This window comes from Macaca mulatta, chromosome 18 (genome assembly GCF_049350105.2).
Source record: "Macaca mulatta isolate MMU2019108-1 chromosome 18, T2T-MMU8v2.0, whole genome shotgun sequence".
NCBI classification, from domain to species: domain Eukaryota; kingdom Metazoa; phylum Chordata; class Mammalia; order Primates; family Cercopithecidae; genus Macaca; species Macaca mulatta.
This window is the reverse complement of record NC_133423.1, coordinates 41,203,629-41,226,893: the sequence shown is the minus strand read 5'-3', so window position 1 is coordinate 41,226,893 and position 23,265 is coordinate 41,203,629. Positions and strand designations below refer to the sequence as shown.

Here is a 23,265-nt window from a genome sequence, read left to right as displayed (position 1 = left end):
CCAGGAGTTTAAGACCAACGTGAGCCCCAAAGTGATACCCCCCATCTTTACAAAAAAAATTAAAAAATCAGCTGGGTGTGGTGGTGCATGCCTGTAGTTTTAGCTACTTGGGAGACTGAGATGGGGGTATTGCTTGAGCCCAGGAGTTCAAGACGGCGGAGAGCCATGATCATGCCACTGTTCTCCAGACTAGGTGATAGAGTGAGACCCTTTCTCAAAAATAAATAAATAAGTAAATAGACAATACATAGACTATGATCCCATTTTTGTTAAATGATGTCATGGTATTTGTATTTGTTTATACGTACCCATAAGTCTAGAGTGGTATGTATAATGCAGTTGTCTCTGGGAGGTAGAAATTATTTGTATTTTGCAGTTTTTTTCCACAAGGAATTTTTATATTGATTATTTATGCTTTATTATTATTATTATTTTTGAGACAGAATCTTGCTCTGTCACCCAGGCTGGTGTGCAGTGTTGCCATCTTGGCTCACTGCAACCTCTGCTTCCAGGGTTTAAGGGATTCTCGTGCCTTAGCCTCTCTGGTTGCTGGGATTACAGGTGTGCACTACCACGCCTGGCTAATTTTTGTATTTTTAGTAGAGACGGGGTTTCACCATGTTGGCCAGGCTAGTCTCGAACTCCTGATCTCAAGTGATCCGCCCAACTCGGCTCCAAAAGTGCAAGGATTAGAGGTGTGAGCCATTATGCCTAACCTGTTGTTATTATTTTTTAATGGCTTTGGATTTCCTTATATGTTTTGTAGTCCATTTTGTATTTGTTGGCCAAGGTTGTTTTGAGAGAATTCACTCATTTTATTTTTTATTTTTTCTTCCTGTCATTGCTTCACCCCATGTGGCAATTTTGCCTTACCCTGGCATCTGGGATTCACATCTCAGAACCAAATCTTACGAATTTAGGAAGTAAATTAGGGGGATTTTGTCTCCTGAGGAAATTGGGTTCCATTCTGTAGGTATGCTTGGGGCCTAATTCCCGATTGCCTAGATTTCTCTGAAACTTATTCCTGCCATGGGCAAGTATTTTATTCCTAGGTGTACTTCTGAATTGGCTGTATTTTGCCAGCACTTGATTTATGGACAGGTGCCCAGTTGTAGCCCCCAGAGAGTTTGACTATTGTCTCTCTCCATATTATTCCAAGAAGTCAAATTCCTGTCCCCTGCCCTTTGTTTATGGTCTTGGTACCCCTAGTACCTTCTATCTTTAGTCTCTGCTCTCCACTGTGGGTTTTATTTATCATCAGTTTGGATGTATGGATTGTTTCTGTATGAATTCCATGATCAGTTTGGAGAGGATAACTATTTTAAATAGTTTTTCTGTTATTTGTATGTGGTTGGAGCAGAGAGAGAAGGTGATTACGTATACCCACTTACCCATCTTGACTGAGAAGACTGTTATGTTACTTATGTAATTTAAAATGACTGGATAGAGAACTACAGTGTTGAATATATACTGTGTGCCAGATAGTATTTATAAACTTAATCAGATATGGAGTAGTAGTTAAAACAATTGGGCTTAGGCCGGGCGCGGTGGCTCAAGCCTGTAATCCCAGCACTTTGGGAGGTCGAGACGGGCGGATCACGAGGTCAGGAGATCGAGACCATCCTGGCTAACACGGTAAAACCCCGACTCTACTAAAAATACAAAAAAAAAAAATTAGCCGGGTGTGGTGGCGGGCGCCTGTAGTCCTAGCTACTTGGGAGGCTGAGGCAGGAGAATGGCATGAACCCGGGAGGCGGAGCTTGCAGTGAGCTGAGATCCGGCCACTGCACTCCAGCCTGGGTGACAGAGCGAGACTCCGTCTCAAAAAAAAAAAACAAAAAACAAAAAACAATTGGGCTTAAAATGTGGAGTCTTGCAAGTGTAATTTCTTGGATTGTCAAATAAATATATTGTGACTTATTTATATTTTGGTACAGATGGCCTTTGAAAAGCCCCCAAGGTGTGAGACAAGTCATCACTTTGATAAACCACTGTCTTGGACAGATCTTAATAGTGATCTCATACTTTTACCATGAACAGTAGATAAATATCTTGTTGGACAAGATATTTGAAGTTAAAAAAAATCTCATTTGGTTATATTAACTAAGATTTTAAAATAATTATTTCTGTTTGCCAAGTATATTACTGTCACCCAGTCTGGAGTGCAGTGGCCGGATCTCAGCTCACTGCAAGCTCCGCCTCCCGGGTTTACGCCATTCTCCTGCCTCAGCCTCCCGAGTAGCTGGGACTACAGGCGCCTGCCACCTCGCCCGGCTAAGTTTTTGTATTTTTAGTAGAGACGGGGTTTCGCTGTGTTAGCCAGGATGGTCTCGATCTCCTGACCTCGTGATCCGCCCGTCTCGGCCTCCCAAAGTGCTGGGATTACAGGCTTGAGCCACCGCGCCCGGCTATATTACTGTTCTTTAGGAGAGTCTTACTAGTCAGAAAGAGACAGTTACAGGTACAACCCCTATCCACAATTTTACTTTCCATGGCTTCGAGTGTTTATGGTCAACCAAAGTCCAAAAATATTAAATGAAAAATTCCAGAAACAATTCGTAAGTTTGTTTTTTTTTTTTTTAATACTTTAAGTTCTAGGGTACATGTGCACAACGTGCAGGTTTGTTACATATGTATACATGTGCCATGTTGTGCTGCACCCATTAACTCGTCATTTACATTAGGTATATCTCCTAATGCTATCCCTCCCCCCTCCCCCCTCCACACAATAGGACCCGGTGTATGATGTTCCCCTTCCTGTGTCCAAGTGAGCTCATTGTTCAGTTCCCACCTATGAGTGAGAACATGCGGTATTTGGTTTTCTGTTCCTGCGATAGTTTGCTGAGAATGATGGTTTCCAGCTGCATCCATGTCCCTACAAAGGACACGAACTCATCCTTTTTTATGGCTGCATAGTATTCCATGGTGTATATGTGCCACATTTTCTTAATCCAGTCTGTCACTGATGGACATTTGGGTTGATTCCAAGTCTTTGCTATTGTGAATAGTGCTGCAATAAACATGCGTGTGCATGTGTCTTTATAGCAGCATGACTTATACTCCTTTGGGTATATCCCCAGTAATGGGATGGCTGGGTCAAATGGTATTTCTAGTTCTAGATCCTTGAGGAATCGCCACACTGTTTTCCACAATGGTTGAACTAGTTTACAGTCCCACCAACAGTGTGAAAATGTTCCTATTTCTCCACATCCTCTCCAGCACCTGTTGTTTCTTGATTTTCTAATGATTGCCATTCTAACTGGTGTGAGATGGTATCTCATTGTGGTTTTGATTTGCATTTCTCTGATGGCAAGTGATGATGAGCATTTTTTCATGTGTCTGTTGGCTGTATGAATGTCTTCTTTTGAGAAATGTCTATTCATATCCTTTGCCCACTTTTTGATGGGGTTGTTTGTTTTTTTTCTTGTAAATTTGATTGAGTTCTTTGTAGGTTCTGGATATTAGCCCCATAAGTTTTAAAATGTGCACTGTTCTGAGTAGATGATGAAATCTCACTCCATTCTACTTGGGATGTAAAACCTTTTGTCCAGCAAATCCATGCTGCCTACACTACCCACCCGTTAGTCACTGAGTAGCGAGCTCAGTTATCAGATTGACTGTCGTGGTCTCACAGTGCTTGTCGTCCAGTAGCCTTTATTTAGTTTATAATGGTCCCAGAGTGCAAGGGTAATGATGCTGGGATATTTTTTAAATTGTTCTGTTTTATTATTACCTATTATTAATCTCTTACTATGTCTAATTTGTAAGTTAAACTTTATTATGAGGTTTATGAGGTATGTATGTATAGGAAAAAACATAGTATATGCACAGTACTATCTAAAGTTTCATGCATCCGCTGGAGGTCTTGGAACATATCCCCCATGCATAAGGGAGGACTACTATATACCTTAAAATTTAACCATTGGCATTTTCTTCACTTGTTTTTTGGGTAACAGCAACTAAGGGATTTGTAGGTTGTCACATTTTCATGGAAGATGATATAATTGGGGTAAATTGTATGTAGATAACATGCACTCCTGGAAGGAGTGTCCACCGCCGCGCGCGCGCGCGCGCGCGCACACACACACACACACACACACACACACACACACACACACACGCTTTTCCCTTTTTAATTAAAATGAGGAAAACAGACTTGGAGAGCCATAATTTCATTTTATAAGCCAAGAAGCTAGTACTCAGTTGTGGTTTTTTTTCCCCTTCTAAGTTGACTTTTTTTCCTGATTCTCTCATGACATAGTAGTCATTTTATACTTGTGAAAATCTGATGTAATGAAATGACATTTTACAAGCTTTAAATGAAGCACATGTTTGAATTCTCTTTAAGTGGCTTTGTTCTTTTGCTTTCAAAAGTAAATCTGTTTCGTGTTGTTTAGCACTGGGTGTTCCAGGTTTTTAATAGCTTTATTGAGATTTTGAGAGATAATTCACACGACATACAAGTCACCCTTTTAAATTGTACAATTCAATGATTTTTAGTATATTCACAACATTGTGCAGTTATTACTGCTCTTAATTTTGGAGCATTTTCATGACTGTGGAAAGAAACTCCATACCCTTTTAACTATCACCCCCAAATCTCCATGCCCATTAGCTCTATTCAACCACTATTCTACTCTCAGTCTCTATAGATTTGCCTACTCAGGACATTTTATATAGAAGAGAATTATGTAATGTCGTCTTTTATGACTTGTTCCTTTTCACTAAGCATAATGTTTCAAGCTTCATCCATGTAGCACATACCAATACTTCTCTCCTTTTTATGGCTGGATAGTACTCCACACACATTTTGTTCATCAGTTTATCGGCTGATGGACATGATTTCCACTTTTTGGCTATATTCTGAAGGATACTACTGTGAACATTTGTGTATAAGTGTTTGTGTGTTTTCATTTCTCCTGGGTACATACCTAAGAGTAGAATTGCTGGATTGTAAGGTAACACTATGTATAACTTTTTGAGAAACCGCTAGACTGTTTTACAAAATGGCTGCACCATTTTACATTCTCACTAGCAGGGTGCGAGGGTTCTAATTTCTCTATATTCTCATCAATACTTGTTAACTGTCTTATTTATTTTAGCCGTTGTAGTAGGTGTGAAGTATAATCTTACTATGGTAGTTTTGATTTGCAAACTTTCTCTGATAATACTGAGTTGGGTTTGTTTTTTTGAACACATTTATTTTAAAGGAAGGGACAGCAGATGCTTCTAAACCACTGGTGGGCTAGGTCAGAGGGTATTATGAACCTCATTTAAATGTATTCCCAGTTACCACATACTGTGATTCCCTAAGTCAAGTAGAACTTAGAATGTCCTTAGTGCAATCTTATTTATGTTCAGATGCATTTTTCATTCTGGATTATTGTTTCCTAATGTTAATTTAAGATTATATAGTATTGCAGTTAAGCCTTGTCAAAGGAAAATGGCAAAATTTGACTCCTGGTTGTAAAAGACAATGACCTAAAGCTGTTGATAGTGATCTTTATGAGGCATGTGTCTTTGTTAAGTGATGGGTTTGTAATAAATTCACAAAACATGGTTAAGTAAATTAAAGCAGAAATTAGCTCAGGAATGGTGGTCAGAAATATTTTTTGGATCTGAGCCAAAAAGAATGTTTTAAGCCTTTGGTTACTTTGAATTGCCTTTGTCAACAATTTAGTCAAATTATGAAAGGAAGATGGTAGCATTTCAATAATAGCTGTAATTTTTATCATCTAGTGTAACAAATGGAATCTGTTATGGTATCAGTTATCAATGGATTAGTTACAGTGTGGAGTCAGGAGGCAACGCAGGTTTTAGTTAGTAGTGAGCCTAACTGAATAATTTTAGGTCTTCTGATTTGAGTGCTACAATTAGGTAAATAATCTGTGGAAGGGAGGCTTGCTGAGGTGCCTGATGAATCATTTTTACTACATCTGCAGATGCAAGTCATAAAGTTTAATCCGTGTGGGTAACCTGTAATATGTACTGCTGACGTTCACATAGATTCAGGCTGAAACAATCCTAATCGCGATTATGTGCAACACATTGGAGAGAGCCTATGTGTGACATATTACTTGGTTATTTTTTTAAATGACTCATGGTGGGGGTGGGGGAGTGTTAATGTTAAAGGCACACTTGAATCTTGGATATTATAATTAAGTTTTATTCCCCACTCCCAAATAACATTATATATAGATACCATACTTGGTTAGTGATGATTAAAAAAAAGTGGTTGTAGAGACCTAAATGTAAAACACAAAACTATAAAACCTCTAGAAGATAATATGAGAGAAAAGTGAGAACTTTTTTTTTTTTCTTTTGAGACGAAGTCTCGCTCTGTTGCCCAGGTTGGAGTGCAGTGGCGCCATCTCAGCTCACTGCAACCTCTGCCTCTCGGGTTCAAGGGATTCTCCTGTCTCAGCCTCCCAAGTATTTGGGATTACAAGCTTGCGCCACCACGCCTGGCTAATTTTTGCATTTTTGGTAGAGACAGGGTTTCACCATGTTGGCAAGGCTGGTCAGGAACTCCTGACCTCAAGTGATCCGCCTGCCATGGCCTCCCAAAGTGCTGGGATTACAGGCGTGAGCCACTGTGCCCAGCCAAGAGAAAAAGCGAGAACTTTTAACATACAGCATCAAAGGCGTGATCCATGAAGGAAGGAATTGATAGGCCTGACTTCATTGAAATGAAACACTTCTGTTCTGTGAAAGACAGGGCCAGAGAACAAGAAGACAAGGCACAGACTGGGTGAAAATATTTGCAAAAGACACATCTAATAAAGGTCTGTTATCCAAAAATTACAAAGAACTCTTTTTTTTTTTGAGACGGAGTCTCTCTCTGTCGCCCAGGCTGGAATGCAGTGGCCGGATCTCAGCTCACTGCAAGCTCCGCCTCCCGGGTTCAGGCCATTCTCCTGCCTCAGCCTCCCGAGTAGCTGGGACTACAGGCGCCCGCCACCATGCCCGGCTAGTTTTTTTGTATTTTTAGTAGAGATGGAGTTTCACCGTGTTAGCCAGGATGGTCTCGATCTCCTGACCTCGTGATCCGCCTGTCTCGGCCTCCCAAAGTGCTGGGATTACAGGCTTGAGCCACTGCGCCCGGCCCAAAGAACTCTTAAAACTCAACAATAAAATAAACAATGCAGTTAAAAAATGGGCAGAATAGCCTGGGCATAGTGATTAACTCCTGTAATCCCAGCACTTTGGGAGGTCAAGGCAGGAGGATTGCTTGAGCCCGGGAGTTCAAGACCAGCCTGGGCAACAGAGCAAGACCTCATCTTTACAAAAAAAAAAAAAAAATTAGCCAGGCATGGTGGCATGTGCCTGTAGTCCTAGCTAGTTAGGAGGCTGATGTGGGAGGACCCTTGAGCCCAGGTGTTCAAGACCAGCTTGGGTAACATAGCAAGACCCCATTTTAACAACCAAAAAAAAAGGGCAAAAGACGTGAACAAACACCTCACCAAAAACGATACACATATGGCAAACAAGCATATGAAAAGATATTCAGCATCATAAATGTGTACAAACCCACAGAATGTATAACACCAAGAGTGAACCCTTATGTAAACTGGATTTTGGGTGATGATGATGTGTCAGCATAAATTCGTTGATTATAACAATTGTGCCACTGTAGTGGGAATGTTGATAGTGGGGGAAGGTTGTATGTAGGGACAGGGACACTGTACTTTTTGCTCAATTGTGCTGTGAACCTAAAACTGCTTTAAAAAGTAAAGTTCATTAATTTACTTCTTTAAAAAAGTGGTTGTAGAGCTATTTACCTTTTCAAATGTTTGAGTCCCTGTTTTGTTCTGTACTGGGTAATGCCGAGAAAGCAGTGATTTCACTTCTGGGTATTGTAGGCTTTCTGGTTTCTGGAACCTGACTTTGTCATGCTTTCTTTTAAATTTTAATTTTTTGTGTGGAGATGGGGTCTTGACTGGTCTTGAACTCCTGGGCTCAAGTGATCCTCCCATCTGGACCTCCCAAAGTGCTGGGATTACAGGCATCTGCCACAATGCCCCTGTCATTGCTTTCTTTACTAAAGTATTTTAGGACCTAATAGTCCAGGAAATACATACATGTATATTTGACACATTCGTATCCAAAGAATGGGGTAGTCTGACTGTTGTCCTTCACTGGTGCTAATTGGGAAAGGTTTTTTGAGGAGGTGGACACTGAGTAGAGAAATAGGAGTAAGTAGGAATGCGATTTGTTATTTGGAGAGAGCATATTATTGTATGTTTTTGTGGTTCATGTAAATACCACGGTTGAAGATAGAATTTTTTCAAGCATCTGAAAATTATGGTTTAAGTTCTAAAACTATTGTTTATCAACTAATAAATTATGCATTCTCAGATTTCTCTTATTTTCAAGATTAATTATGCTTGCTTATATTGGGCCCCTTATGTACATAATAGGACTTTAAAAAATATTCATGTCCTTTTAGAATAGGGAGTATAGCCACATGGTTCAGAAATTAAAGTGATTTAAAAACAGTGGACATTGAGCAACCTTGCTTCTACCCTGTCCTTGTCCTCCTTTCCTACAAATTCTTTTTGTGTAATCTTCCAGTGCTTTTTAAAAATGCAAATAAGCAAATATTTTAGGAAGATTTTTTCCCCAGAAAGAAAGATGTGATTTATTATCTGTAATTTGTTCCATATTAAAAAAACATTCCAGGACTTTTCATGAATATAAGGGTAGGTATGGCAACCCCTTCCTTACTTTGCCAGTTCTTCACTTGGTTGATAAAAGTAAAATTATTTATTAACTCCTTAACTCATCCTGAAAGATAAATGATTACAGGGGAGGCTAAAAACAAAATAAGTAACTGTATACTATGCCAAGTTTGCAACAACCTCATGAAAGTATGTACACTTAGCATTCCAATTTTATAGATAAAAGAAACTCAACCCATATATTTAATAGATATCAGTGATGGGATTTAAAACTGGACTTTTTTTTCTTTAAAAATTATGAACGTTTTCAAACAAATATAAAGAGAAACTAATGAAATTCCATATACCCATCCTGCGGATTAAGTAGTTATGATTTTGTATTTTTGTTTGATCTAGTCTTTTTTTTTTTTTTTTCGTTTCTTCTCAAGTATTTTAAAGCAAGTCCTGGATATTATTTTGCTTCTATTTGCTAAAGCACACATCTCTGAAAAATGTTGATGTCTCTTATATAGTGACAGTGCCATTTTGTTAAACTCCTCCAAATAAAAATAAGACCAAAAGTTGGCCAGGCGACCAAAGCTATCAACTCCAGCCTAAGGAAAATTCAGCAATTTGGTTATGAAACGGGGAGGGGGACTTCTTAGTTGTTCATTTTACACAGATTTTCACAAGGACAGTAACAGCTGACCCACATTGCACATCTTAGATAAAAGATACAGAGGCGTGTGGCAGCCAAAGCCATCATGGTGTTGACATGGTCTTCTTGGTCAGCTCCAAGCCACCTTTCCTAACTAGTTTTAGACCAATCACAATGTACATAAAAGTTTACATGTTTTAATTAATTATCTTCGTGTGAGAGGTAAAATGAAACTGAGTCTTAAATAAGTCAGGCATTGGTTTTTGATGTATGGAATTTTTCTTTATGGACTCATGAAATGTTTTTTCTTAAAAGGTCTTTGATTTGCGTCAGTGTCATCGACAGATGCAGCAGCAGGCGGCCACTGCACAAGCTGCAGCAGCTGCCCAGGCAGCAGCCGTGGCAGGAAACATCCCTGGCCCGGGATCAGTAGGTGGAATAGCTCCAGCTATCAGTAAGTATGCTTTTGATTTTTTTTTAAAGGTGTAATAGTTGAAATTTTTATCTTGATTTACTCAGTTGATTAGTTTCTTTGAGCAATAATAGAAATTAAAGTTCTTTTTACTGGGACGATAACATTTTTGAATTGGTGAAATCTATTCTTCTGTAATAGTTGCTTTTTGCCTGTGACCCTGTTTGCATTCTTTTTGTATCAAAAATGGAGTATGGGATAAAGGAGAAAGGGGATGATTATATTATATTATACTGTTCCATCTCCTCCTTTTTTGTTGATGCTTATTATAATTCCTGTCTCACCAGCCAGGGTGGGTTGTAATCACCGAAGTGCTTGGCTTTATTCTAGTAAGGAAAGCATATTTCAATTTCAGAATTGGACACCTTTCCAATTTTTTTTAAAGTGTGCTAAACGTGGAGAGAAAACTAAGTGAGGGTGGTATTTTGATAACTTGTAGACTTTTTTTTAATTTTAGGGTAAAATTGAACTGTGTGCCAGGTTTCACACTGATGGGGAATTTTTTACTGCAGAGTTAAACTCCTGACTATAGACTTTTATGATGGAAACACGTGGCACCCATCTTCCACGTCTGAAGGCATAACTAGTGATTCATTCAACCCCTGTTCTTAACCTCTTCAGTGTGGTAAGCAAATCACACTGGCTAAGAAAACTGCAGTGGCCCTGCAGGTTTCTCTACAGTACATGCAAATTCCTCCCATTAGTTTCGTTGTAATATTGATGAATGCAGATGGCCTATATGACTGTATGTTCTGACTGGAAAATTAGATGCAGTCTCCATTGTGACTTATGTTCAGGAGTTTACAATTTACAGGTAGATTAGGCATATTCATTGAGATAATTTGATTTTTTAAAATTTGGGGATCTAAACCATTAATTTGCTAGTTTCAGTGTTATAAACATGCTTTTACTGAAGAATCCAGAACTATTATTAAATTTCATATTCTCATCAGTTGCCACCACTGAGTAATAGTGTATTACTCTGTTACACTTTGAAATTGAGAGAGAGACTTCATCTCGGTCATCTAAGAGGTCCTAGTGGAACTAAGAATATTAACTGCTTCATTATTAGTTATATCTTATTCTGAATTAGGCTGTTCAGACAGTAAGGTTTTTAGAAGCAACCTGTGGACATGCACTACCTCTTAAAAACAAGTTGTTTCTTATCCCTTCACCTCCACTTCTAAAGAGAAAAATAGGTGAGGTGTTGGTGGATTGTGGTAATTTACTTTATAATTGGTCGTAGCTAGAAGACACATGTGGAATGTAAAGTTCCTTAACCAAAAGTGTTCAACTTGTTGATAACGTTTAGATCTATTGTTACTTCTTGGCACTTTAGCAGAGAAAGTTATATGCTGAGGAGAATGAAATACAGAAAGCTGGTCACTTGATTAATTTAGAATGTAGGGAGGATGGAAGAGATCACCCTGTCCTTCTAATGTCTTCCAAATCTTTTCTGTTAGGTCTGTCAGCTGCTGCTGGAATCGGTGTTGATGACCTTCGTCGCTTATGCATACTCAGGATGAGTTTTGTGAAAGGCTGGGGACCAGATTACCCAAGACAGAGCATCAAAGAAACACCTTGCTGGATTGAAATTCACTTACACCGGGCCCTCCAGCTCCTAGACGAAGTACTTCACACCATGCCGATTGCAGACCCACAACCTTTAGACTGAGGTCTTTTACTGTTGGGGCCCTTAACCTTATCAGGATGGTGGACTACAAAATACAATCCTGTTTATAATCTGAAGATATATTTCACTTTTGTTCTGCTTTATCTTTTCATAAAGGGTTGAAAATGTGTTTGCTGCCTTGCTCCTAGCAGACAGAAACTGGATTAAAACAATTTTTTTTTTTTTTTCCTATTTAGAACTTTTCAGGCATGGCTCAGAGCTTGAAGATTAGGAGAAACACATTCTTATTAATTCTTCACCTGTTATGTATGAAGGAATCATTCCAGTGCTAAAAAATTTAGCCCTTTAAAACCTCTTAGAGCCTTTTATCTGCAGAACATCGATATGTATATCATTCTACAGAATAAATCCAGTATTGCTGATTTTAAAGGCAGAGAAGTTCTCAAAGTTAATTCACCTATGTTATTTTGTGTACAAGTTGTTATTGTTGAACATACTTCAAAAATAATGTGCCATGTGGGTGAGTTAATTTTACCAAGAGTAACTTTACTCTGTGTTTAAAAAGTAAGTTAATAATGTATTGTAATCTTTCATCCAAAATATTTTTTGCAAGTTATATTAGTGAAGATGATTTCAATTCAGATTGTCTTGCAACCTCAGTTTTATTTTTGCTAAGGCAAAAAACTCTATAATCTGTGTGTATATCGAGAATCCCTTAAAATTACCAGACAAAAAAAGTCATTTAAAATTACATTTGTTATTCCTAATGGATGACTGTTTATCAAGAAGTATACTTTCCCCTGTGAAACAGTAGTTGTATTCTTCTGTATTTCTAGGCACAAGGTTGGTTGCTAAGAAGCCTATAAGAGGAATTTCTTTTCCTTCATTCATAGGGAAAGATTTTGTATTTTTTAAAACACTAAAAGCAGCGTCACTCTACCTAATATCTCACTGTTCTGCAAAGGTGGCAATGCTTAAACTAAATAATGAATATTTTGGAAACTGCTAAATTCTATGTTAAATACTGTGCAGAATAATGGAAACATTACAGTTCATAATAGGTAGTTTGGATATTTTTGTACTTGATTTGATGTGACTTTTTTTGGTATAATGTTTAAATCATGTATGTTATGATATTGTTTAAAATTCAGTTTTTGTATCTTGGGGCAAGACTGCAAACTTTTTTATATCTTTTGGTTATTCTAAGCCCTTTGCCATCAATGATCATATCAATTGGCAGTGACTTTGTATAGAGAATTTAAGTAGAAAAGTTGCAGATGTATTGACTGTACCACAGACACAATATGTATGCTTTTTACCTAGCTGGTAGCATAAATAAAACTGAATCTCAACATACAAAGTTGAATTCTAGGTTTGATTTTTAAGATTTTTTTCTTTTGCACTTTTGAGTCCAATCTCAGTGGTGAGGTACCTTCTACTAAATGACAGGCAACAGCCAGTTCTATTGGGCAGCTTTGTTTTTTTTCCCTCACACTCTACCAGGACTTCCCCATGGACATTGTGTATCATGTGTAGAGTTGGTTATTTTTTGAATTTTTATTTTACTATAGCAGAAATAGGCCTGATTGTCTACAAGATGATAAATAGATTGTCTACAGGATAAATAGTGTGAAATAAAATCAAGGATTATCTTTCAGATGCTTCTACTTTTGCCTGGAGGACTTGTAGCTATAGAAACACTTGTGTCATGATAGTCCTCCTTATATCATCTGGAATGAACACAGCTTCTACTGCCTTGCTCAGAAGGTCTTTTAAATAGACCATCCTGGAAACCACTGAGTTTGCTTATTTCTGTGATTTAAACATAGATCTTGATCCAAGTTACATGACCTTTGGTTTTAAATAACTTATCTACCAACTCATTTGTACTCTTGAGTACTACAGATTCTTTCAGTAAAAGCCTAATTTTCTTCTGTAAAAGTTTGGTGATTAACTTTTATTGGCAGTTTTATAAAAAGACATCTTCTCTAGAAATTGCTAACTTTAGGTCCATTTTACTGTGAATGAGGAATAGGAGTGAGTTTTAGAATAACAGATTTTTTAAAATCCAGATGATTTGATTAAAACCTTAATCATACATTGATATAATTCATTGCATCTTTTTTGTTTGTTTTTTTTGAGATGGAGTCTTGCTGTGTTGCCCAGGCGGGAGTGCAGTGGTATGATTTCAGCTCACTGCAACTTCCACTTCCCAGGTTCAACTGATTCTCCTGCCTCAGCTTCCCTGGTAGCTGGGATTACAGGTGCCCACCACTATGCCTGGCCAATTTTTGTAGTTTTAGTAGAGACGGGGTTTTGCCATGTTGGCCAGGCTGGTCTCAAACTCCTGACCTCAAGTGATCTGCCCACCTTGGCCTCCCAAAGTGCTGGGATTACATGCGTGAGCCACCACCGTACCTGTGGTAGTGGTGGCCTCATTGCTCCCTTTTCTACTTTAAGGAAAGTTTTCATGTTTAATCATCTGGGGAAAGTATGTGGAAAATATTTGTTAAGAAGTATCTCTTTGGAGCCAAGCCACCTGTCTTGGTTTCTTTCTACTAAGAGCCATAAAGTATGGAAATACTTCTAGTTGTTAAGTGCTTATATTTGTACGAGATTTACTCACATGCTTTTGAGAAAACATCTAATATGTTATGATCAGCTATTCCTGAGAGCTTGGTTGTTAATCTATATTTCTATTTCTTAGTGGTAGTCATCTTTGATGAATAAGACTAAAGATTCTCACAGGTTTAAAATTTTATGTCTACTTTAAGGGTAAAATTATGAGGATATGGTTCTGGGTGGGTTTTCTCTAGCTAATTCATATCTCAAAGACTCAAAATGTTGAATTTCAGTGCAAGCTGAATGAGAGATGAGCCATGTTCACCCACCGTAAGACCTCGTTCCACGTTTGTCCAGTGCCTTTCAGTTCATTATCAAAGGAAATCCTTCATGGTGTTGCCTTTGTTTTCCAGGGAGTAGATCCTTTTTGTGGGATATGGTCTATCTCATTTTTAATAGTTTACTGCCCCTGGTATACAAAGATAATGACAATAAATCACTGCCATATAACCTTGCTTTTTCCAGAAACATGGCTCATTTGTGTTGCTGTAACCACTAAATAGGTTGCCTATCCCATTCCTCCTGTGAACAGTGCAGATTTGCAGGTTGCATGGTCTGGCTTAAGGAGAGCCATACTTGAGACATCCAAGTAAATGGAACTCATATTAGCTGTGCTGCATTTCAGACTTAAAATCCATTTTTGTGGGGCCGGGTGTGGTGTGTAAAGGGGGGTGTTTGTAATACAAGTTTTGAAGGCAGAATAAAATGTCCTGTCTCCCAGATAATATGTATCTTATTATTTTTAAAGTTTATTGCTAATTGTAGGAAGGTGAGTTGCAGGTATCTTTGACTGTGGTCATCTGGGGAAGGAAAATTTTACATTTTACTATAATGCTCCTTAAGTGTCTATGGAGGTTAAAGAATAAAATGGTAAAGAAATATTTCTGTGCCTGGTTTGATGGTAACTAGTTAATAGTTACTATTTTATGCAGAGTCATATTAGTTCACACCCTTTCTGAGCCTTTTGGGAGAAGCAGTTTTATTCTCTGAGTGGAACAGAATTCTTTTTGTTGACAATTTCTAGTTTGCTCCCTTCATTATTGCCAATTTTATTGGCATTTTATTTAATGATAGCAGATTGGGAAAATGGTAAATTTAGGTTACTGAGGTAAATGAGTATATGAAAGCAATTACCTCTAAAGCCAGTTAACAATTATTTTGTAGGTGGGGTACACTCATTTTAAAGAAATGCTTTTTTTTTTTCCTTAAAGGCAGAATCCATCTTGTTGCAGATAGCTATCTAAATAATCTTTTGCAAAGACTATAGAGAATAGGCTATGAGAATCTTGTGCAAGCCTTTCCATTTTTTTTCCGTGATAACTAAGTAATTTCTTTGAATATACCAAGAAGTATGTAAAAAGTCCATGGCCTCATTCATCTGCAAAGTGGCATCCTAGGCCCAGCCTTATCCCTAGCAGTTGTCCCAGTGCTGCTAGGTTGCTTATCTTGTTTATCTGGAATCACTGTGGAATGAAATTTTCCACATAATCCAGAATTGCCTTATTTAAGCAGTAAAAATGTTTTAATTTTTAGCCTTTTTTTGGTGGAGTTATTTAATATGCATATCAGAGGATATACTACATGTAACATTTCTTTTTGTGTTTGGCTATCTTCGTGGACTTCAGGGGCTTCTAAAACAGGCAGGACTGTGTTGCCTTTACTAAATGGTCTCAGACAGCTATGGTTTTGAATTTTTAGTTTTTTTTAACCCGCTTCTCCCCTCCTGGTCTCTTCCCTCTCTGATAGGTACCATTCATATGTGGGTGTTAAGTGTGTCTCCTTTTAGCATTTTCTTCTTCTCTTTCTGATTCTTCATTTCTGACTGCTTAGGCAAGGAAACCAGATAACCAAACTTAGTAGAACTTTCTTTTAAAACACAAGTACAAACTCTGGGACAGGACCCAAGACACTTGTGAAGTGCTGAAAAGGACCTCATTGCATTGGCATTTGATACCAGTTTGATGTAGCTTAGAGTGCTTCCTGATTCTTGCTTAGTTTCAGGTAGTTGAGATAGAGAGAAGTGAGTCATATTCATATTTTCCCCCTTAGAATCATATTTTGAAAGGTTTCATTGCTTCCACTTGAATGCTGCTCTTACAAAAACTGGGGTTACAAGGGTTACTAAATTAGCATCAGTAGCCAGAGGCAATACCATTGCCTGGAGGACACCAGCAAACAACACACAACAAAACAAAACAAACCTTGGGAAACTAAGGCCATTTGTTTTGTTTTGGTGTCCCCTTTTAAGCCCTGCCTTCTGGCCTTACTCCTGTACAGATATTTTTGACCTATAGGTGCCTTTTTGAGAATTGAGGGTCTGACATCCTGCCCCAAGGAGTAGCTAAAGTAATTGCTAGTGTTTTCAGGGATTTTTAACATCAGACTTGAATGAATGAATGAATGAAACTTCTTTTCCTTTTTTTTTTTTTTTTTTTAATGTAATAAGGACTAAGGAAAACCTTTGGTGAAGACAATCATTTCTCTCTGTTGATGTGGATACTTTTTACACCGTTTATTTAAATGCTTTCTCAATAGGTCCAGAGCCAGTGTTCTTGTTCAACCTGAAAATAATGGCTCTGGGTTGGGCCAGACAGTTGCACTCTCTAGTTTGCCCTCTGCCACGAATTTGATGTGTGACCTTTGAGCAAGTCATTTATCTTCTCTGGGCCTTAGTTGCCTCATCTGTAAAATGAGGGAGTTGGAATAGATTGATTATTCCAGCTCTGAAATTTAAGTGACCTTGGCTACCTTGCAGCAGTTTTGGATTTCTCCTTATCTTTGTTCTGCTGTTTGAGGGGGCTTTTTACTTATTTCCATGTTATTCAAAGGAGACTGGGCTTGATATTTTATTACTGTTCTTTTATGGACAAAAAGTTACCTAGTATGCCCTTAAGACTTAATTTTAACCAAAGGCCTAGCACCACCTTAGCAGCTGCAATAAACACTTTACAAACACACACACACACCCCTGAGAGGGAAAAGCTTTCATTTTTCTGTCATCTCTGGTCAGAGTTTATTAAGGCTTTCTTTGAGTCATGACATTCTAGCTTTCGAATTGGTGTGTGTGACACCACCCTCCTAAGTGATGTGTGCTGGTAATTTTTTTTTTCAGTGAAAATGGATTTAAAACCTCTTGTTAATGCCTAGTGATATTATGCTCAAAACAAGGAAATTCCCCTGAACCACATCAATTAAACTGGTTTATATGACTCAAGAAAACAATACCAGTAGATGATTATTAACTTTATTCTTGGCTCTTTTTAGGTCCATTTTGATTAAGTGACTTTTGGCTGGATCATTCAGAGCTCTCTTCTAGTCTACCTTGGATGAGTACAGTTAATGAACTTGGTATTTTCAAGGACCTGGGAGCCTTCCTTGGGGCTGGGTTGAGGGTGGGGGGTTGGGGAGTCCTGGTAGAGGCCAGCTTTGTGGTAGCTGGAGAGGAAGGGATGAAACCAGCTGCTGTTGCAAAGGCTGCTTGTCATTGATAGAAGGACTCATGGGCTTGGATTGATTAAGACTAAACATGGAGTTGGCAAACTTCAAGTATTGAGTTCTGTTCAATGCATTGGACATGTGATTTAAGGGAAAAGTGTGAATGCTTATAGATGATAAAAACCTGGTGGGCTGCAGAGCCCAGTTTAGAAGAAGTGAGTTGGGGGTTGGGGACAGATTTGGTGGTGGTATTTCCCAACTGTTTCCTCCCCTAAATTCAGAGGAATGCAGCTATGCCAGAAGCCAGAGAAGAGCCACTCTTAGCTTCTGCTTTTGGGACAACTGGTCAGTTGAAAGTCCCAGGAGTTCGTTTGTGGCTTTCTGTATACTTTTGCCTGGTTAAAGTCTGTGGCTAAAAAATAGTTGAACCTTTCTTGAGAACTCTGTAACAAAGTATGTTTTTGATTAAAAGAGAAAGCCAACTAAATCATTATGTGCTCATTCTTTTTCTTAAGCTTGTGGATGTCTTGGATCTGGAAAGGGTTTCTAATCACTTAGAGAATTTTCAAACTTTAGGTCAGCATTTTCCTTTATTGCCTTGTGGCCATTGAAATGGGAAATGTGACATTTAAAATATGACCCTGGAATAACAATCCCCATCCTTTTTTCATTTTTAAAAGGAGAAGGTGGAGTGATGGTGATCAGAGAGATGGGTGCTAGGGGATTATGAGAACCAGGATGCTTAAAGGAGAGGTACAAATTGGAAATTGGAGACCCTTTCATTGCCCAGCTAAGGGATAAGGAAAGCTGTTTCTCTTCCATCTGCCTTCTCTGTGAAATGGGGGTCAATGGGAGGGGAGTGGTGGTCAGGTAAGTTGCCTCTATGGCAATGGCTTGTATATAACATGACCACATCAACATTTGATTTCTAAGCTTGCTGACATGAGTTTCAGAGAGTTTATCGGGCTGAGAGATTTCTTCTCACCTGTTTGCTAACCTGAAATTTAGAGTATTTTAGGCCAGAACTTGAAGAGGATAGTAGGTTAGCATGAAGTTGAGAAAAAGGAAAAACATTCCTTTGTGGAGCACTTCAGGAGAAAGGGCAGTTGTGTGTTTCTCTGCCTTCTGCTCTTGACCCTTAATTCTTTGTGCTTAATTCCATCTCCTCCCACATCACAACTCTCCCACAAATGGCAGTCTCAAAGCTGAGGATGTCTCCATCACTTCTTCAAACCTTTCCCACCCCTGTTGTCTCACTGATAAATTGTAATGCCCTTTCTCCTCAGCCCTTTGTATTCTAAAAGAATAATTCCATTAGTTCTGACCTACTTTTGGAGTGGCATCCACATCTATATTTTGATAGTTTTTTGGGCCACCACTGGATCTCAGACAGATGGACAGGAGGGGTTTAGGGAGAGCAGAGAATTCATTGTCAGCACACCTACCTTAATCGAATGGTAGTAAAGGAAGTTCCCTAAGTGGAAAGGAAATAATGATAGAAGGAAAGTTGGAACATCAGGAAGGAAAAAACAAAACCACCCAAAAAACATGGTAAGCAAAAATATGGGTAAGTAGGATTTCCTTCTCATCTTGAGTTTTCTAAATTATATTTGATAGTTGAAACAAAAATTATAACACTGCCTGAGGTGGTTCAAAATGTATACAGAGGAAATATTTAAAACAATTATAAACAGGTAAGAGTAAAAGAACCTATAGGAATATAGGTTTTCTACATTTCACTCAAACTGGCAAAATGACGATAGTAGACTGTGATATTATGAATATATAATGAAATTCCTAGTACAACTACTGAAAAAAGTATACAAAGATGTATACACAAAATCATTACAGATAAATCAAAATGAAATTCTCAAAAATGTTGAGAATTCTCAAAAAGTAACTTAGGATAAGGCAGGAAAAAGAACACAGAAACAACAGAACAAAGGTAAATGGAAAATTGGAGACTTAGATGCTAACATATCAATAATTACATTAATAGAAATGGTCTATATTAATTAAAAGAAATGCTGGCAGAATGGATCAAGAAACACGACCCAACTGTATACTGTCTACAAGAAACTCACTTAACAATAAATGCAAGCTGAAAGAAGTATGGTAAGATACCTATCAGGTAAACATTAAAAGAAAACAGTAATGGGGCTATACTAATATCAAAATAGGTTTCAGAGCAAAGAAAATACCAAAGAGGAACATATAATGATGAAAGGGTCAGTCCATGAGGAAGACATAGGAATCCTAAATGTGTATGCACCAAACAACAGAGCAGCAAAATATGAGGAGAAAAAAAACTGATAAATCCGTAACTATATTTGAGGACTATAATACTTCTCTTTCAGCAATCAATAGAATTAAACATAAAATCAAGAATATAGAAGAACTCACTACTATCGGCCAATAAGATCTAACTTACATTTATAGGATAAGCCATCCAATAACAGCAACATTCATACATCTTTCAAATGCTAACAACATAAACCAAGATAGGTCATATCATGGGCCATAAAACAAAACTCAAAAAGTATAAAAGAAGACAAAGTTTTCTCTGACCACAATATAATCAAACTAGGAATCATCAACAGAAAGATAACAGGAAAATCTCCAAACACTTAAAACAATGTAAGTAATCCATGGGTCAAAGAAGTCTCAAGGAAAATTAACAAAACCATGAACTGAATGAAAATGAAAATAAAACACCAATGTTTGTGGAATATGGCAAAAGCAGTTTGAAAGATAACTTTATAGCACTAAATGCAAACCTTAGGGAAAAAAGGGAAAATTTCAATACTCTAAGCTCCCACTTCAAGCACCTAGAAAAAGGAGAGCAAGGCCGGATGCAGTGGCTCATGCCCGTAATCCCAGCATTTTGGGAGGCTGAGGCAGGCAGATCACCTGAAATGGGGAGTTTGAGACCAGCCTGTCCAACATGGTGAAAACCCATCTCTACTAAAAATACAAAAATTAGCTAGGCGTGGTTACGCATGCCTGTAATCCCAGCTACTTGGGAAGCTGAGGCAGGAGAATTGCTTGAACCTGGGAGATGGAGGTCGCGGTGAGCTGAGATTGTGCCATTGCACTCCAGTCTGGGTGACAGAGTGAAACTATCTCAAAAAAAAAAAAAAAAAAAAAAAAAAAAAAAAAAAAAAAAATTAACTGAAAACAGGCCAAAAGACGGAAATAAAGATAGGAGCAGAAACTAAAATTGAAGCAAAAACATTAGAGAAAACCAATGAAATAGCTTGTTATTTGGAAAAATTAAAATCGGAAAAACCTTTAGTAAGACTCACAAAGAAGACAAATTACCAATATGAGGAATGAAACAGGAGATCACTAGATTCTGCAGACATCAAAAGGATAATAAGAGAATGCTACAAACAACTCTACACACATAAGTTGACAAACTAGTGGAAACACCAATTTCTTGAAAACCTACCATAGCTCATCCAATATGAAATAGATCATTTGAGTGTCTATAACTATTAAGGAAATTAGGTTCTTAATTTTAAAATCCCAAAAATATCAGGCCTAGATGGTTTTACTGGAGAATTCTTACCAAATAACACCAATTTTGTAGTCTTCCAGGAAACAGAAGAAAAGGAAACACTTTCCAAATCGTTTTATGATACTTGTATTACCTTAATACAAACTCAATACAAAAAAAAAATCACAGATCAATATCCCTTGTGAATATTCACACAAAAATCCCTCACAAAACATTAGCAACTGGAATTCAGCAACCTATAAAAAAACAATACATCATGAGCAAGTGGGGTTTATTCTAGGAATCCCAGACTTCATGTTTGAAAATCAGTCTAACCCACCACATTGTCAGACTAAAGGAGAAAAATGTTGTCATATCAATTGATGCAGGTAAAGCACGTGACAAAATCCAACAACCATTCATGATAAAAACTCAGAAAAATAGGAATGGGAGAGACTGCCTCAACTTGATAAAGAGCATCTAGCAAACACCTGCACCTAACATTTTATGCCTAATGGTGAAAACTGAATGCTTTCTGCCTAAGATTGAGAACAAGTCAAGGATGTCTGATTTTACCACTCTTTTCAAAATAATGCTGAAAGTTCTAGCCAGTGTAATAAGGCATGAAAAGGAAATACAGATTGGAAAGGAAGAAACAAAATGGTTCCTATTTGCAGATGATATGATTATCAATGTAGAAAATTCCAAAGAATGTATTTTTAAACAAGTAACTAATAAATGAGTCCAGCAAGGACACAAGATACAAGCTCTACAGACAAAAATTCTATTATTAGCAATGAATGTGTGAACACAAATTAGAAATACAATACCAATTACACCACTTAAAAAAAGAAATAGGTGTCAGTCTAAAAACCATGTATAGGACTTACATGCTGAGAACTATGCAATGCTGGTAAAGATCTAAATAAATGGAGAAACCATGTTCATAGATTGAAACACTCAACATGGTAAAGATGTTGATTCTCCCTCAATTTTATTAAAATTTACAGGCTTAATGCAATTTCTATCAAAATCTCAACAAGATATTTTTGTATACAAACAAGATTATTCTGAAGTTTATGTGTAAAGAAAAACTAGAATAGTTAAAACAATGTTGAAAAAAGAATAAAGTGGGAGGGATCAGTCTACCTGATGTTAAGGTATTATAGCTACAGTAATCAAGACTGCGTGTTATTGGTAGAGGGATAGACACATAGACCAGTGGAACAAAAGAGAACCCAGAAACTGATCCACACAAATACAACTGATTTTTGACAAAGATGCAAAAGCGATTCAATGGAGGAAAGCTAGCCTTTTCACCAAATGGTGATGGAGAAAGTGGACACACATAAAAATGAATGTTGACCCAAGTCTTATACCTTGTACAAAAATGAACTAAAAATGGACTACATACTTAAAATGTAAAACTATAAAACTTTTAGAAAATAACCAAAATCTTTGGGATCTAGAATTAATCAAGAAGTTCTTAGACTTGACACCAAAAGCTCAATTCAGAAATGGGAAAACTGATCAATTGAATTTCATCAAAATGGAAAACTTTTGCTCTGTGAATGACCCTGTTAAGAGGATAAAAAGACAAGTTTTGGACGGGGAAAAAATATTTACAAGCCACATATCCAATTAAGGCCTTGTGTCTAGAATGTATAAAGAATTCTCAAAACTCAACAATAAAAAAAATCCAATTAGAAAATGGACAAAAGGCATTTCACCAAAAAGGACGTACAAATGGCAAATAAGCACATGAAAAGATGTTCAACATCACTAGCTATTAGAAAAATGCAAATTAAAACCACAGTGATGTATCACCACACATAAATCAGGGAGGCTAAAATAAAAAATAGTGACAACTGCTAGTGGGGATGCAGAGAAAATGGACCACATATACACATTGCTAGTGGGCATGTAAAATGGTACATCCACCCTGAAAAACCGTTTGGCAGTTCCTTTTAAAGAAACTAAACATGTACCTACCATTTAACCCACCAATTGTAATCCTGGGCATTTATCCCAGAGAAATACGAAAATGTACCTGAATGTTTATAGCAGCTTTATTTATACCAACCAGAAACTAGAAACAGCACAGATGTCCTTCACAGATGAATGGTTGAATAAACTGTAATACACGCATGGAATACTACTCAGCAATAAAAAGGATCAAATTATTCATACATGCAGTAACCTTGATGAACATTTAGAGAATTATGTTGAGTGAAAAAAACCATTCCCAAAAGATGGATTATTCTATTTACAAAATGTTCTTGAAAT

General features: G+C 37.5%; 1 protein-coding gene across 2 annotated transcripts in view; it reads left to right on the top strand.

The window, feature by feature from the left end:
• Positions 1-12,783, top strand: part of SMAD4 (SMAD family member 4) — a 56,051-nt gene extending 43,268 nt beyond the window's left edge. The window contains exons 11-12 of one of the 2 annotated variants that reach the window (XR_013408074.1): positions 9,634-10,415; positions 11,254-12,783. Coding sequence is in view for 1 of the 2 variants with exons in the window: in NM_001261090.1 (NP_001248019.1) it covers positions 9,634-9,772; positions 11,254-11,465 (351 nt within the window). In the remaining variant the exon portion in view is untranslated. 2 annotated transcript variants of the gene reach the window in all.
• The last annotated feature ends 10,482 nt before the right edge of the window (positions 12,784-23,265 follow it).